The sequence below is a fragment of the Mauremys reevesii genome, linkage group 7 (genome assembly GCF_016161935.1).
Source record: "Mauremys reevesii isolate NIE-2019 linkage group 7, ASM1616193v1, whole genome shotgun sequence".
In the NCBI taxonomy this organism is placed as follows: domain Eukaryota; kingdom Metazoa; phylum Chordata; order Testudines; family Geoemydidae; genus Mauremys; species Mauremys reevesii.
In genome coordinates, this window is record NC_052629.1 from 98,112,629 (window position 1) to 98,126,009 (window position 13,381).

General features: G+C 39.7%; 1 protein-coding gene across 2 annotated transcripts in view; it reads right to left on the minus strand.

Moving 5' to 3' along the window:
- The window catches only part of FGD3 (FYVE, RhoGEF and PH domain containing 3), a 183,433-nt gene that overhangs the window by 20,298 nt on the left and 149,754 nt on the right, over positions 1 to 13,381 (minus strand). For both annotated transcript variants that reach the window (XM_039481891.1, XM_039481892.1), the window contains exons 15-16: positions 10,682 to 10,744; positions 1,144 to 1,269 (exon numbers count right to left, since the gene is read on the minus strand). In XM_039481891.1, the coding sequence (XP_039337825.1) occupies positions 1,144 to 1,269; positions 10,682 to 10,744 (189 nt within the window). The remainder of the gene's footprint in view (positions 1 to 1,143; positions 1,270 to 10,681; positions 10,745 to 13,381) is intronic.

Here is a 13,381-nt window from a genome sequence, read left to right on the forward strand (position 1 = left end):
AGAAAGTGTATTTATTTTAATAATTATTTTAAAAAACTTCAAAGATTCAAGATAGCTGACTCCAGAATAATAGCGTCTCTTCCACTGTAATAGTATTTGGATTCCTGAGATGAATGTTTTAGAAAGGATGGCTTTTAATATTCTTAGCTACACATTTTACCTGACTGTTCAGACCCAAATTTATCTCCATTCTACAAAAACTTGATATTAATTCACTAACTATTATAAACTAGTTACACCAGGAACATGGAACCCTGAAACTGATGTCACAGAAGGAAAGTTTCAAGCCACAAGAAGGCAGTCAACCTCATGTAATTTTGGGCTGGGATTTTCAGAAAAGCCTCAGAGAATCAGGTATCCAAAACCCACTGAGATTCAATAGGAGATGGGCACCTAACTTTGGCTCCTTTAAAATCCAGGCCTTAGGCTTCTAGCACCTGGATTTTTCATGCGCTGGATTCTCCGGGCCTTTCAAGCACAGAAGGACACCCTCTTTGGCCAAAAGCACCCTGATTTAGTTTTGCCACTGGGGGAAATGCAACCCCATCACTTTAGCACTGAATATTGAGGGCCCCTGTAGCCTTCTGGTTGATCAAATCAATCAGGACAGCTGGAACTCATTACCCTAACCACAAAATGGATGGTTTCCTCTCAGAAAAGGAGGAGGAAGAAGGCACTTGGAAGCCTGCAGCAAGAGGCTGCTGACAAAGATCTAGAAGAGCTGTGTTCCAGACTATTTATTCTACTGTTGGTTAGTGGTTAAGGGGTGCTAGTCATGCGAAGGAAACCCTGGTCAATGAGGTGGTTTTTTGGGACACTAGATACGAAACAAACCCAGGTACGTAGGCAGCTTTCCTTTCAGCCACAGAAGTGTGACATTTGTCTCCTCAACCACTCACTCATGGCCTTTTACACCACCATAACTTTGCTTTGTTTTGCCTGATCCTCAATGGACAAGGCAAGTTGAAAGGTCTGTTCTATCACTGTCCTGCTGCGAACTCCAGTGCTCATCCTACTGGAAATTGAAAAGCTCCCTCAGAATGAAACAAACTCAGAATTTGATTAAAAAAGTCATCTGTTACAGATAGACTAATTAAATGGACAGAAAATGAAACATTGCTACAATTTTATTCTGATACTCACTGCCCCACATTGTTTGCAATGGTGCCGCCTTTTAGTGATGGAGTTAAAGCTTTCGTTGCAGCTTTTGCAAGCTTGCTTTTCCTTGTCTCGCTTGGTTTTAGAAGATGATTTTCTGCAGGAATCAGGCTGAAATGAAACATACAGTTAGGTGACATTATACAACATAATTATTGCAAAACAATTTTCTGTCACTCAATTTCTACCATGCTTACGAAGCTCTTTCCCAGATTTATTCCCTGCACAGACAATTTTAGGGAAAATTTCCTCTTACCAAACCTGTTGGGGTTGAGGCTGCAGTGGGGATGTGCTGATTTTTAATTGGGCCCTACTCCTCAGAGTCCACCTCTTCCATTGTGCATCACCGGAGCCAGGGAGTCACTCCATCTGACAGCCTATTGGTTTAAAGGGGATGGGTCTGGAGGAAGGGCATTTTCAGTGAAGGGTCTTCACTCTGGAACTCACTCTTTCTCTGTTTATCCAACAGAGCCTGGATTTGATTATCCTCCAGGGCATGGGTTCAAACTATAGCATAGTGGCTGAACAGCCAAATGTGTTGGATGGTTTAGACACAACATACCCTTCATCTTGGCAGGTGGTTGGACTAGATGACCTTAATGGTCCTTTCTAACCCTATGGTTCTATGAATCTATGTTGCAAAACTTATCTATTCTCTGTGGGGTGAGGGAGATTTCTGCAAGGGTGGCTTGGATGGGAAGAGCAGTCTTGTGCTCTGATGTGCTGATTAGTTTTGAAGTGGGCATTGTTTGGAACTGCCTTCCAAAGGGAGTAGTGGGAGCTAACTTGCTTTGAGACTGCATTTGATAAGTTTATGGAGGGGTGACATGATAAGATTCCATACTATGACACATAGCCCATCTGCAACTGCTGTTAGCAAACATCTCCAATGGCCAGAGATGGGACACTAGATGGGGAGGGCTCTGAGTTACTACAGAGAATTCTTTCCTGGATGTCTGGATGGTGGGTCTCACCCACATGCTTAGGGTGTTATTGATCACCATATTTTGGGTTGGCAAGGAATTTTCTCCCAGATCAGACTGGCAGAGACCCTAGGTTTTTTCCCCCGTCCTTTGCAGCATGGGGCATGGATTGTTTGTGGGTTTGAACTAGAGTACACGGTGGATTCGCTGTAACTTGAAGAGTTTAAATCAAGATTTGAGGACTTCTGTAACTTAGGCAGAGGTTATGGGCCTATTACAGGAGTGGGTGGGTGAGGTTCTGTGGCTTGTGATATGCAGGAGGTCCAACTAGATAATCATGATTGGTCCCTTCTGGCCTTAAAGTCTATGAGCTTGTAAAACTATGGTCCTAAGCTCAGAGCTCTGGATGGACACATGCATCTCCTTGTAAGTTTGAATTAATAAATTCCTGTGCCTTCTCCCTGGTTAGCACTGCTCCCTTTGGGGACTCTCCTGGCTGCCTCTGGAGCCTATAGCAGGAGGGAAGATTGTAGGCACCCTGTACTACTCCCACCACGGCAGACTTTCCACACACTTTCTGTGCAAAAAATTATAACCAAATTACTCTGGCACAGTCTCTGGTGTGAATTTCACTTATGTCTTTGCAGAGGAAATACATCACACTACGGTAACGTAAGATAGCTTCACTAGCGAAATAATGTCAAACTGAAACTTGCAAGACAAAAGCCTTAATAATTCACTCCCTATTTCTGTGCTTCAGATAATCCACTCTCAATCTATTGAGAGAAAAACCTTTCCCTAGTAAATTTTTACTGATGTGCCCATAACTAAAGTAGGAACAGAGATATTTTACTTTTGTTATTGGCACTCCAGCAATCAATTTAAGGGGAAGGTGTAAGCAGTAATTTCACAATAATGCAGCTATGTTTTCAGCTTTCGTTATGCCCGGAGCAGTCTGAAGGAACCTGTAGTAACAGATAAAGGATGAACACCCTACAGATTACATTTAGAAAGGGATGCGATTGTACAAGGAGAAAAACACACATACCCTTCTTCCTCAAAGAGCTGTGCACCATCAGAAGAGGTAAGTCACAAGGCCTATGTGAGAGAGCCATCTACCCAAATAATTCCATCTGCAGAAAGCTGAAGTCTTTCATAAGAGGAGAGGGATTCCAGAGGCTTGGGAATTCAGAGATGGGAGCCAGCATATAAAATCAGAGGTGGCGGCCCACTCATTGCCATGCTGGAGATACTAGCCCTGAGGGAAGCCTGTAGCCTTCTAAAAGACCCTCTCTCCTCAGCACAGTGAAAGCCAACCCAGTGAGTGATGCCTCTCTAGTAAGTCAACATGTTGTAGCTGCCCCTGTGGAAGCCACTTAAGCACTGTTTCTAAGACTTGATTCCGAGATGCACTGAATGTTTGTAACTCTCACTGATTTCAATGCAGCCCATGAAAAGACCATGAGCAGCCAGCACTTTGAACCCTGAGCACTCACTCTCAGCAAAATGAAAGGGGCGAGGGAGGGAGCTGTGTTACATTTCTCAGTAGCAATTTCTGGAGAGAGCAAATAGACCATGACTCTGCTTCTGCTACAAACAAAGTCACTTTAGGAAGATGATTTGCTACATTTAATATTTTTATCTCACGGGAAAATCTGCATGTCAGAAAGCAACATCATCACATGATATATACTTCGCGGCTATACCAGCTAACCTCTGCATCCTCCTCCTCGTGACCTTGTTTACTATCTATACCATCTACTACCACCTTCTGCCATGCTCCAGGCCACAGCCTCCCTTCCCCAACCAGCCAGTGTCCCTCTTCCTCTTTCCCTTTGCTCTGGGCTCTCTTGCTTCCTCCTGCTCTTCTGAGCCTTTACCTATCTCTCGTCTCCAGCACACAAACTTGGTTCCCCTCACTTGCCCTAATTGCACCCTTCAACCTGCTCCTCACAGGCCCTACTCCTTTTCCTGGAGCAGGACAGGGGGGTGATGCAAAGGGGCCAAGCTGCTACATTGCTGACTCTACCCCTAAGTTTTCTAACGCCTCTAACTGACCCTCTGTTCCGATATTCTCTGGGGACAGTGGAAAGCAGAATGCCAGTCAACAGTGCTACAGGAACTACCCTGACTGCAAGCTCAGTTTTAAATGAATTTGTTCTTTTCAATTTTGTTTGCTTCCTTCCTGCTTCAAGGGCAAAACTGCAAACCTTTACATAGGTACTGATGATGTTTTGCGTTAAACTTTATGGAGCGCAATGATACAGATTTGCTCATTTAAGGAAAATGACTAGAGGTCTCTTTACATGCACATTTACAGCTGCCCAAAACAAAGCGAGTTCCTATGGATCCATGTCCTCTCACACACAGAGCTCAAATGTGGTGCTGCACTTCACTTGTAAAGAGTTCGCTGCAGCTACCTGACATTATCACAACTACATCATTTACAGATGTCTTAGATGATGCACTACCACTGAGTTTCATTTCAGACTATATCAGACCTTCTCAAAGTAAGGCATACAATTAAGGACACTTGGAATACTTTCCCTAATCAGCATGAGTCTAAAGAGCATCCATTTTTTCCAGCATTTCTACTGGCTAAAGTCATTCATTTCTGATGGATGTCTTTTACAGCTTTAATTCTGGTGTTAATACTAATTAAATGTTTAGGAGACTGCATTTTCTTTCAGCTGTAGAGGAATTAACCCTTCTTAAATGGTTACAGCAAAGCACTTTATCCCTGGCTAATTAAACTTTGAAAAGTTTTATATTGTTACAATTTGCACTAAAAGATTTTGGTGCTCATATATACCCATGCGGCTTTATTGCTGTTAATGAGGTTGCATGGGTGTAACTGAGGGGAAAATTTGGCCTTGTGAGTTAAGTTACTGGAAGGTAATCTTAAAGAATAGTGTAAGACCAATGCCATGTCTACCTGATGCACAATATCCATTACTGTTGATACATACTAATGACTGCTGTGAGGAGAAACAACTGTTTAAAATTCCCCACTATACACTGGCTTACTTTAGCAGGAAATCAGCCGACTGATTTGGAATGCACTGGGTAGCTCCCTTATAATAATATGCATTTCCATAGCATAAAAAAGAGGAAGCTGCCAGTAAGGTATTTTCCATGAGAGACCTCAGCTTTGAAACCTACTTCCCTCTTCATCTAAAATAGCCAGAATCAGTTGATCTTCATGACTGCAAGGCCCATGTATTTACCAAGGCTTTGGGGGAGGAGGATAGTGAGGGACTGAAGAGTAAGACAAAGGCTGGGATTGTGAGTGAGGGAGATACTGACTGGGTTTCGGTGAGCTGATTATGATTGCATTTTAATGTATGGCAAAGGGACCTAGAGCCCATGATAAGAACTTTACTTTGTATTATTTTTAATAAACCTAAAAAAATTTTTTTTGAAGTTTTTTTATTCAAAGATCTAAACACTTGACAAACCTTAATTAAGCTTCATAATGCCCCTCTGAGGTCCATACTTAAAATGAGCTAACTGAGGTACAGAAATGTCAAGTGACTTAATGTCATATAGTTATTCAGCGGCAGTAATGGGGACAGAACCAAAGAGATTTTGCTTTCAGATCTCTGTTTTAAGCACTGAATTACATTAAACAAGACAGTCTATCCATTCCACGGAGCACAGGTCACACAGTAAGCAGTGCCATCTACTGCTGATTATGCATCATCTGAAGAGAGTTCCTTGCAAGTCAAGAGAGTGCTTTCAATAACGCATGTGTTCTGGAGGCCAGATCAGATCCTAACTGTCATAGCTCCATTTACCAGCTGAGCATCTCTCTCTCGTTTGGCCAACTGAATTAATTATATATGTTCAAAAAGGACCTACCAAAAAGAGGGCTGACCTCACCTGAGGCCTTTTGATCTTACTGTGAGTAAATAATAAATAATAATAATAATGCTCAATTTTCCTTATACAACTAATCCTATTGAGGTTAGCGAGACTACTTACAAAGTTAACCGCATGTGGAACTCTTTGCAGGAACGAGGCCTAAGAGTTGCTTTCACAAAAAGGGAAGTTTTGACCACTAATCTGCTTTTATTCTACAGTTATCCTGCATTTTCAAAATGTTGATTTCCAGTTAAACTATTCATTGAAGTTTTCAATTTTGATCAAAAATTGGAAGACCATTTCAATGACTATACTTTGGAACTACTTATGCCTTAAATATAAGCATATGCACAAGTATTTGATAGATCAGCGCTTCGGCCAGGGAAAAATGAGAAAAGCAGGCATCATTAACGAACTGTTATAGCCTCCTTCACTTCAGAGGGAGGAAGGAAAGCCAGGAGAGTTCACCATAACATTAAGGAATGAAAAGGGTTTGGGGGATTGTCTGTTTTGTAATTTCATTGTTTTCTTGTTATTTTTTTCCTTGTTTTTCTCTTTCATCTTATGTCTAGTCCAGTATTTAAAATCAGGGCTGTCAAGCGATTAAAAAACTTAATCGTGATTAATTGTACTTTTAAACAATAATAGAATACTATTTATTTAAATATTTTTAGATGTTTTCTACATTTTCAAAAATATTGATTTCAATTACAACACAGAATACAAAGTGTACAGTGCTCATTTTATATTTATTTATGATTATAAGTATTTGCACTGTAAAAAGACAAAATAAATAGTATTTTTAAATTCAGGTGAATTGAACCATAATGCACTCTTTATCATGAAAGTTGAACTTACAAATATAGAATTATGTACAAAAAAACTGCATTCAAAAATAAAACTATGTACCATTTTAGAGCTTGCAAGTCCACTCAGTCTTACTTCTATTTCTGCCCATCACTCAAACAAACAAGTTTGTTTACATTTGCAGGCGATAACGCTGCCCGCTTCTTGTTTACTATGTCACCTGAAAGCAAGAACAGGCATTCGCATGGCCCTGTTGTAACCAGCGTCGCAAGATATTTATGTGCCAGATGCGCTAAAGATTCATATGTCCCTTCATGCTTCAACAACCATTCCAGGGGACATGTGTCCATGCTGATGGTGGGTTCTGCTCGATAACAATCCAAAGCAGTGCAGACCAACGCATATTCATTTTTATTATCTGAGTCAGATGCCACCAGCAGAAGGTTGATTTTCTTTTTTCATGGTTCAGGTTCTGTAGTTCTGCATCGGAGTGTTGCTCTTTTAAGACTTCTAAAAGCATGCGCCCTACCTCGTCCCTCTCAGATTTTGGAAGGCACCTCAGATGCTTAAACCTTGGGTCCGGTGCTGTAACTATCTTTAGAAATCTCACATTGGTACCTTTGCATTTTGTTATATCTTCAGTGAAAATGTTCTTAAAACGAAGAACAACATGTGCTGGGTCATCATCTGAGACTGCCGTAACATGAAATATATGGCAGAATGCAGGTAAAACAGAACAGGGGACGTACAATTCTCCCCCAAGGCATTCAGTCACAAATTTAATTAATCCATTATTTTTTTAACAAGCGTCATCAGCGTGGAAGCATGTCCTCTGGAATGGTGGCTGAAGCATGAAGGGGCATACGAATGTTTAGCATATCTGGCACATAAATACCGCTGGCTACAAAAGTGCCTTGCAAATGTCTGTTCTCACTGTCTGGTGACATTATAAATAAGAAGAGGACAGCATTATCTCCCATAAATGTAAACAAACTTGTTTGTCTTGGCGATTGGCTGAACAAGAAGTGGGACTGAGTGGATTTGTAGGCTCTGAAGTTTTACATTGTTTTGTGTTTAAGTGCAGTTATATAACAACAACAAAATCTACATTTGTAAGTTGCACTTTCAGGACAAGGAGATTGTACTACAGTACTTGTATGAGGTGAACAGAAAAATACTATTTCTTCTGTTTATCATTTTTACAGTGCAAATATTTGTAATCAAAATATATACTTTGATTTCAATTACAACACAGAATACAAGATATATAGATTATATATATAAATTTTAATAAATTTCAATTTGTATTCTCTTAACAGTGAGATTAATACTGTGATTAATCGCGATTAATTTTTTTGAGTTAATTGCATGAGTTAACTATGATTAATCGACAGCCCTGTTTAAAATATAAGCCCCTAAATTGCACATGCATGTTATATGCAGGAGTTCAAACTGATAATCAGGTGCTCATATAGGCAGGTGCATGAACAACAGAGGTATTTCCAAGCTCACTTCCCATTTTATGGGGTTACATATTTTCCATGAGAAAACTACCTGTTCATCAACACACACACACACACACACTTTCAGCATGAGTCTTTGAAAATGTGTTGAATTAAGTGAAATGGAGTTAACGCATATTAAAAATAGTATGTTTTACACTTTGTACTGCAGGTTTTTTTTTTAAGTTATGTAATTCTTGACCATATACCAATTTCTGTATGTGTAAGACATTTATACTGAATATTAGGAACTGTAGGTTGGGTTTGAATTTAAGTATACAAAAGTATAATGAGCACTGTATGTTGGCTGTAAGCAGTTACCATCATGCAGTGTTTGTACGCTTGTTGCATTTCTTCCATTATTTCTTTATTATCTGGCTATGCTAATATGTAATAAACTTCAAATAAGTCTTCTTCTTCTTCGTATTTCTTCATTAAACTGAGCCAAACATAGAAGGGAACTACTAGTTTGCTGACCACCACTACCACCAAGTGGTTTACATGGATAAGATTAAAGTAGAATCCGTGCACTTCCACATACACAAATACTGAGATGGTTCTTAACAGGTGTGACAATTAAAATCAAATATGACTTAAGACTGTGACATGCAACACAGTTCAGGCTGATGTTACTCTTCCGTCACGCAACTGTGTTAAAATATAGCACAATGAGAAACAATCATTGTTAGGTAGATAGGGGAACATAAGCCTTATTAGCCTGAGGAACAATGAATTATTTTTTAATCAGCTAAAATATGTTATTTAAATTCAGGGTTATTTAAAATTTATTTTTCTTTAAAATATAATTTTATGGAAGATTATTAAATAAACCAAGACATACCATTCAAATCCATTGTTACACAAATATGTATTAAAAGTAATTGGACTCAAATATGTATTGGGACTTTGAACAAAAGTTAGATCTAGTTAAAACATTTTGTTATGAAACACGAGACCAAGAGAAATGTTTCCATTTTTTTAAAATTACAGTTGAAACAATTATTTTAAAACAAATATTTTTCTGTAATATTTGCAGCCCAAACATTGCAGCACTGAATGTATGACTAACTATAAAGAAAAACAGAAGTGACAGGTGATTTTCATTGTTTATCAGGGAAGTGCAAAATATTAACAAACATAAATAATGAGAACTATGCTAGTTTTCAAAAAGTCTTTCATTTTTAATAGATAACATGCTGTTAGTGGTACAGCTAAGGAACTGTACACTTCAATTAAAAGTAATTAATTTAATCATAACTGTCTATATCAACTCCCCTTATCTGGTGTTATACATCAACACACTGACTTATACAAAACTGTTAACCCTTTGCTTACTGATTTTTGAAGTAGGATGTGTCTCCTGGGCAGACCTCTAACAATGTGCCAATCCCAACAAAGATACTTGGAGAATCATCCTATTAAATGCATTCCTGGGCTGATTCTGTACGTATGTGGTAGCTGGACCACAGAAGGCCACCTACTAGTGAGAGGGAGTAAATGGGGGGAAGGAGGAGGAGAGCTGCCATGCAGCATCTCTCATTTGCTTCCAGAAAGGGACAACACGGACACTTAAGGTTCTACTACCAAAACCTATCTACTATTACACAAGTGGATGGGAGGAGACAAGGACAGAATGTGAGGCTGCCTGGAGACTGCAGTCCATGCACTGGGCAAATAATGCTATTAAAGACCACTTCTGACTGTTCCACAATAAACCGGGATAAGTTTTGGCAAGGGCCCTTGCTGTTGAAGGTGGTCATGCAGTATCTAAGACCCTTCCTGAAGATCTGGGATTCTGGTAGACGGTCTTAGATGGGAGGGAAGAGTGTACTAAAGATAGAAGATAATGAGTGCACAAACCCTATTGGAGTAGGAGTGGTGAAATGACTCAGCAGCTGACATCAAAGGGCTCTGAGAACTGTGTTGAAATTGTCATGAAAAATATTTGGCTTGCACAGTAGCCAATCTTCCAGGGTGTTAAAGAACTGACCTTTTCACCACCTGGCACCCTCAGCAGAAATAAATAAGAAACATACTATGGATTAATTATTTCTCAAATTCTACTTCTAAGCTGACGTTCAATTATACAGTTGCAAACACATATACCTGAAACCAGTCAATGACTGGATAACAACACTGAATGGGGAAAATAACCAGAGTTCTAAAAAAACTGAGAAAAATAATGTCCTTCAGTTTAGGTTCACACGGCATATGGTGAGTTTAGCCAGAACTAGAGAGTCAAATTCAGAGATGATATAAATTCTACATCAGCAAATGAGCGCTTGTGGGTGTAATTTACACACACGTGGTGGAGGAGGGGCAGGGTTGGAGGAGGAAAAGCAACGAGCAGAAGTGCTTGAGAGGGTGCGGAACTCTGTTTGTTTTAAAGTCTGCCTAAACAAAAACGTTAATCTCAAGATTACTTACCCCTCCAGATGCACTGATGCCATCTGCTCCTGGCATAGATTCTACAGAGCTGGTGCTTACTATCTGAAGGAAAAGAAAATCACAAAGAACATTTCAATATGGAGATTGCTCTTAAATTATGTTAATCATTAAAATCAAAACACGGAATAATGCTCTTCTAACCCCTCATTTGTTCTGGTTATGAATATATGTTAATTGCACGTGTATTCAACTACTCTGGAATATTCAGCTGGCAATAAAGTGGGTGACTTTGCAGATGGCATTGAATTACAAAGGTCTGTTTACACATTCAGAAATATGCATGTACACAATAAATACCTATGACAGACATCTTCTACAGAAGAGAAGTTTTTGGTTACACATATAAAACAAAAAGGGGCAGATTTTCAATTTCACAGCTACATTGATTCTTATAATACAAACCAAAAAAGCAAAGTAGTTTGTGTAGTCATTAGTGTGACGTTGCACCCCATAAGGCTTTATGGAAATATGCTTATGAATGTATATATGACATAACTGGAATAACTGTGCATATTGCTCTATCCGTGTTATAGAGGGAGAACAATTTATGAGTTTATCCTGTATATGCTTTATACAGGGTAAAATGGATTTATTTGGGGTTTGGACCCCATTGGGAGCTGGGCATCTGAGTTCTGGAGACAAGAACACTTCTTAAGCTGTTTGCAGTTAAGCCTGCAGCTTTCAGGGGACGTGGTTCAGACCTGGGTCTATGTCTGCAGCAGACAAGTGTGTCTGGCTCAAACAAGGCAAGGTTCTGGAATCCCAAGCTGGCAGGGAAAATAGGCACAGAGGTAGTCTTGGCACACCAGTTGGCAGCCCCAAGCAGTTTTCTGTGATCCAACCCGTCACAATCAGAACCCTAAGATGGAAGTGTAGCTCCTTGGTACAGATTTCACCCATTTAAGTGTTTTTATAGCTGATTCATGTTAAGACATTCCAAGAATGTAAACATATGTACACAGTTTATTTAACTAAGCTAAAAATATCAAATCAAAACCACCAAGGACATAACTTGTAGGGACACTACATAATACTCCAGTTTGTAGCAAAGGAGATTTAGATTAGATATTAGATGGAAAAACAAAAAAACAAAAAAAACCTAACTAGGGTTAGTTAAACTCTGGAACAGGCTTCCAGGAGAGGCTCTGGAATCTCTATCATGGGAGGCTTAAGAACAGGTTAGACAAATACCTGCCAAGGACTGTTTAGGTATACCTATTCCTACTTCAGGGTGGGTGAATGGACCAGAGATAACCTATTGAGGTCCCTTTCCAGCCCCACATTTCTATAAACACAGGCCTGATGTTGAGAGATGCAGAGTACCTGTATCTGTTGTTACCTTAAACTGCAGTAGAAGATGCTCTGCATCTTGAAGGATTAGGCCCTATTTATCATTAAGTCCCCTACCTATCGCACCCATATGCCATCTGCATTACCCACTTTAACACATGTAATATAATGCATAGATCTGGGACCAAATCTATAGGCTCAGAGAAATCCATTAGTTACACTACATCTTCCAACTTTAATTAGAAGCAGTAAGTTTTTATTTTTGTTGTAAAAACAATTTGTGCTGTAGAATTGTTGACTCGGCTACTGGACTAAAATACTAGCACTGAAAGAGCTGCTAAATTTGAAGTCTAGTTGTAACCCTTTATATGCTAACATAATCGAACAACTGCTCAGAACAAACACTGTAAGGCAAATAGGAGCCAAAATTCGTACAAATGTGGTTTAGATCAATGCAAACCCAGAATGATAGATTGGCACTACCCCAGAAAGAGCTGAGAGAGGGATTACACCTATTTAGGACAATGCAACGTATGCTGACCTCTCTGTACCCAACCATCTGCGCTGTCTTTGGAGACAACATACTTATTAGAATCACAGAATATCAGGGTTGGAAGGGATCTCAGGAGGTCATTTAGTCCAACCCCCTGCTCAAAGCAGGACCAATCCCAAGACAGATTTTTGCCCCAGATCCCTAAATGGCCCCCTCAAGGATTGACCTCACCACCCTGGGTTTAGCAGGCCAATGCTCAAACCACTGAGCTATCCCTCCTCTGCAAGAAGGGAAAGCAGCAAGACCGGGTCTTACAAGAACTCTATCAAATCAGTTAAGGAGCAGCACTGATGAGTCTTAATTAATCCTTGATGGCAAGGAGGATGAAGCCTGTGAACACAAGGGCTCGAGAGAGTATATATATCATGGGATTGGAGGGATGTGAGCTTTGACGGAGATGTGGAGAATGCCTTCCAGGTGGGGGGAAATCATCTTAGTTGTCCTAAAGCACTTCAACGGCAAAGTTGTAATATGTATATGCAAAAATTTGTATATGTAAAACATACACCAGGAAACTGATCACCTCCCATAGGTGCACTCTAGCCTTAAGCTACAGAAGATCTCAAAAGAGCTTTACCAACATTAATACACTAAGTCCTAAATCCCCAGGGAGGGAGGTACAGTATCCATGCAGTTTCCAGTACAATGTCATTTGACAACTGATATTTGCTGGTGACATAGGTTCCCCATCAGTACTTTAACTGCAACTTCTAAGAGTCTATTAAGATGTCTCCACCCTAGCATGCAGTCACGTTTTCTCTGGAGAGAAAACCTCTATGGAAAAAATGTTCTCTCTCCAGAGAAAAATATTTTTATCTCTCTTCCTACTGGAAAAT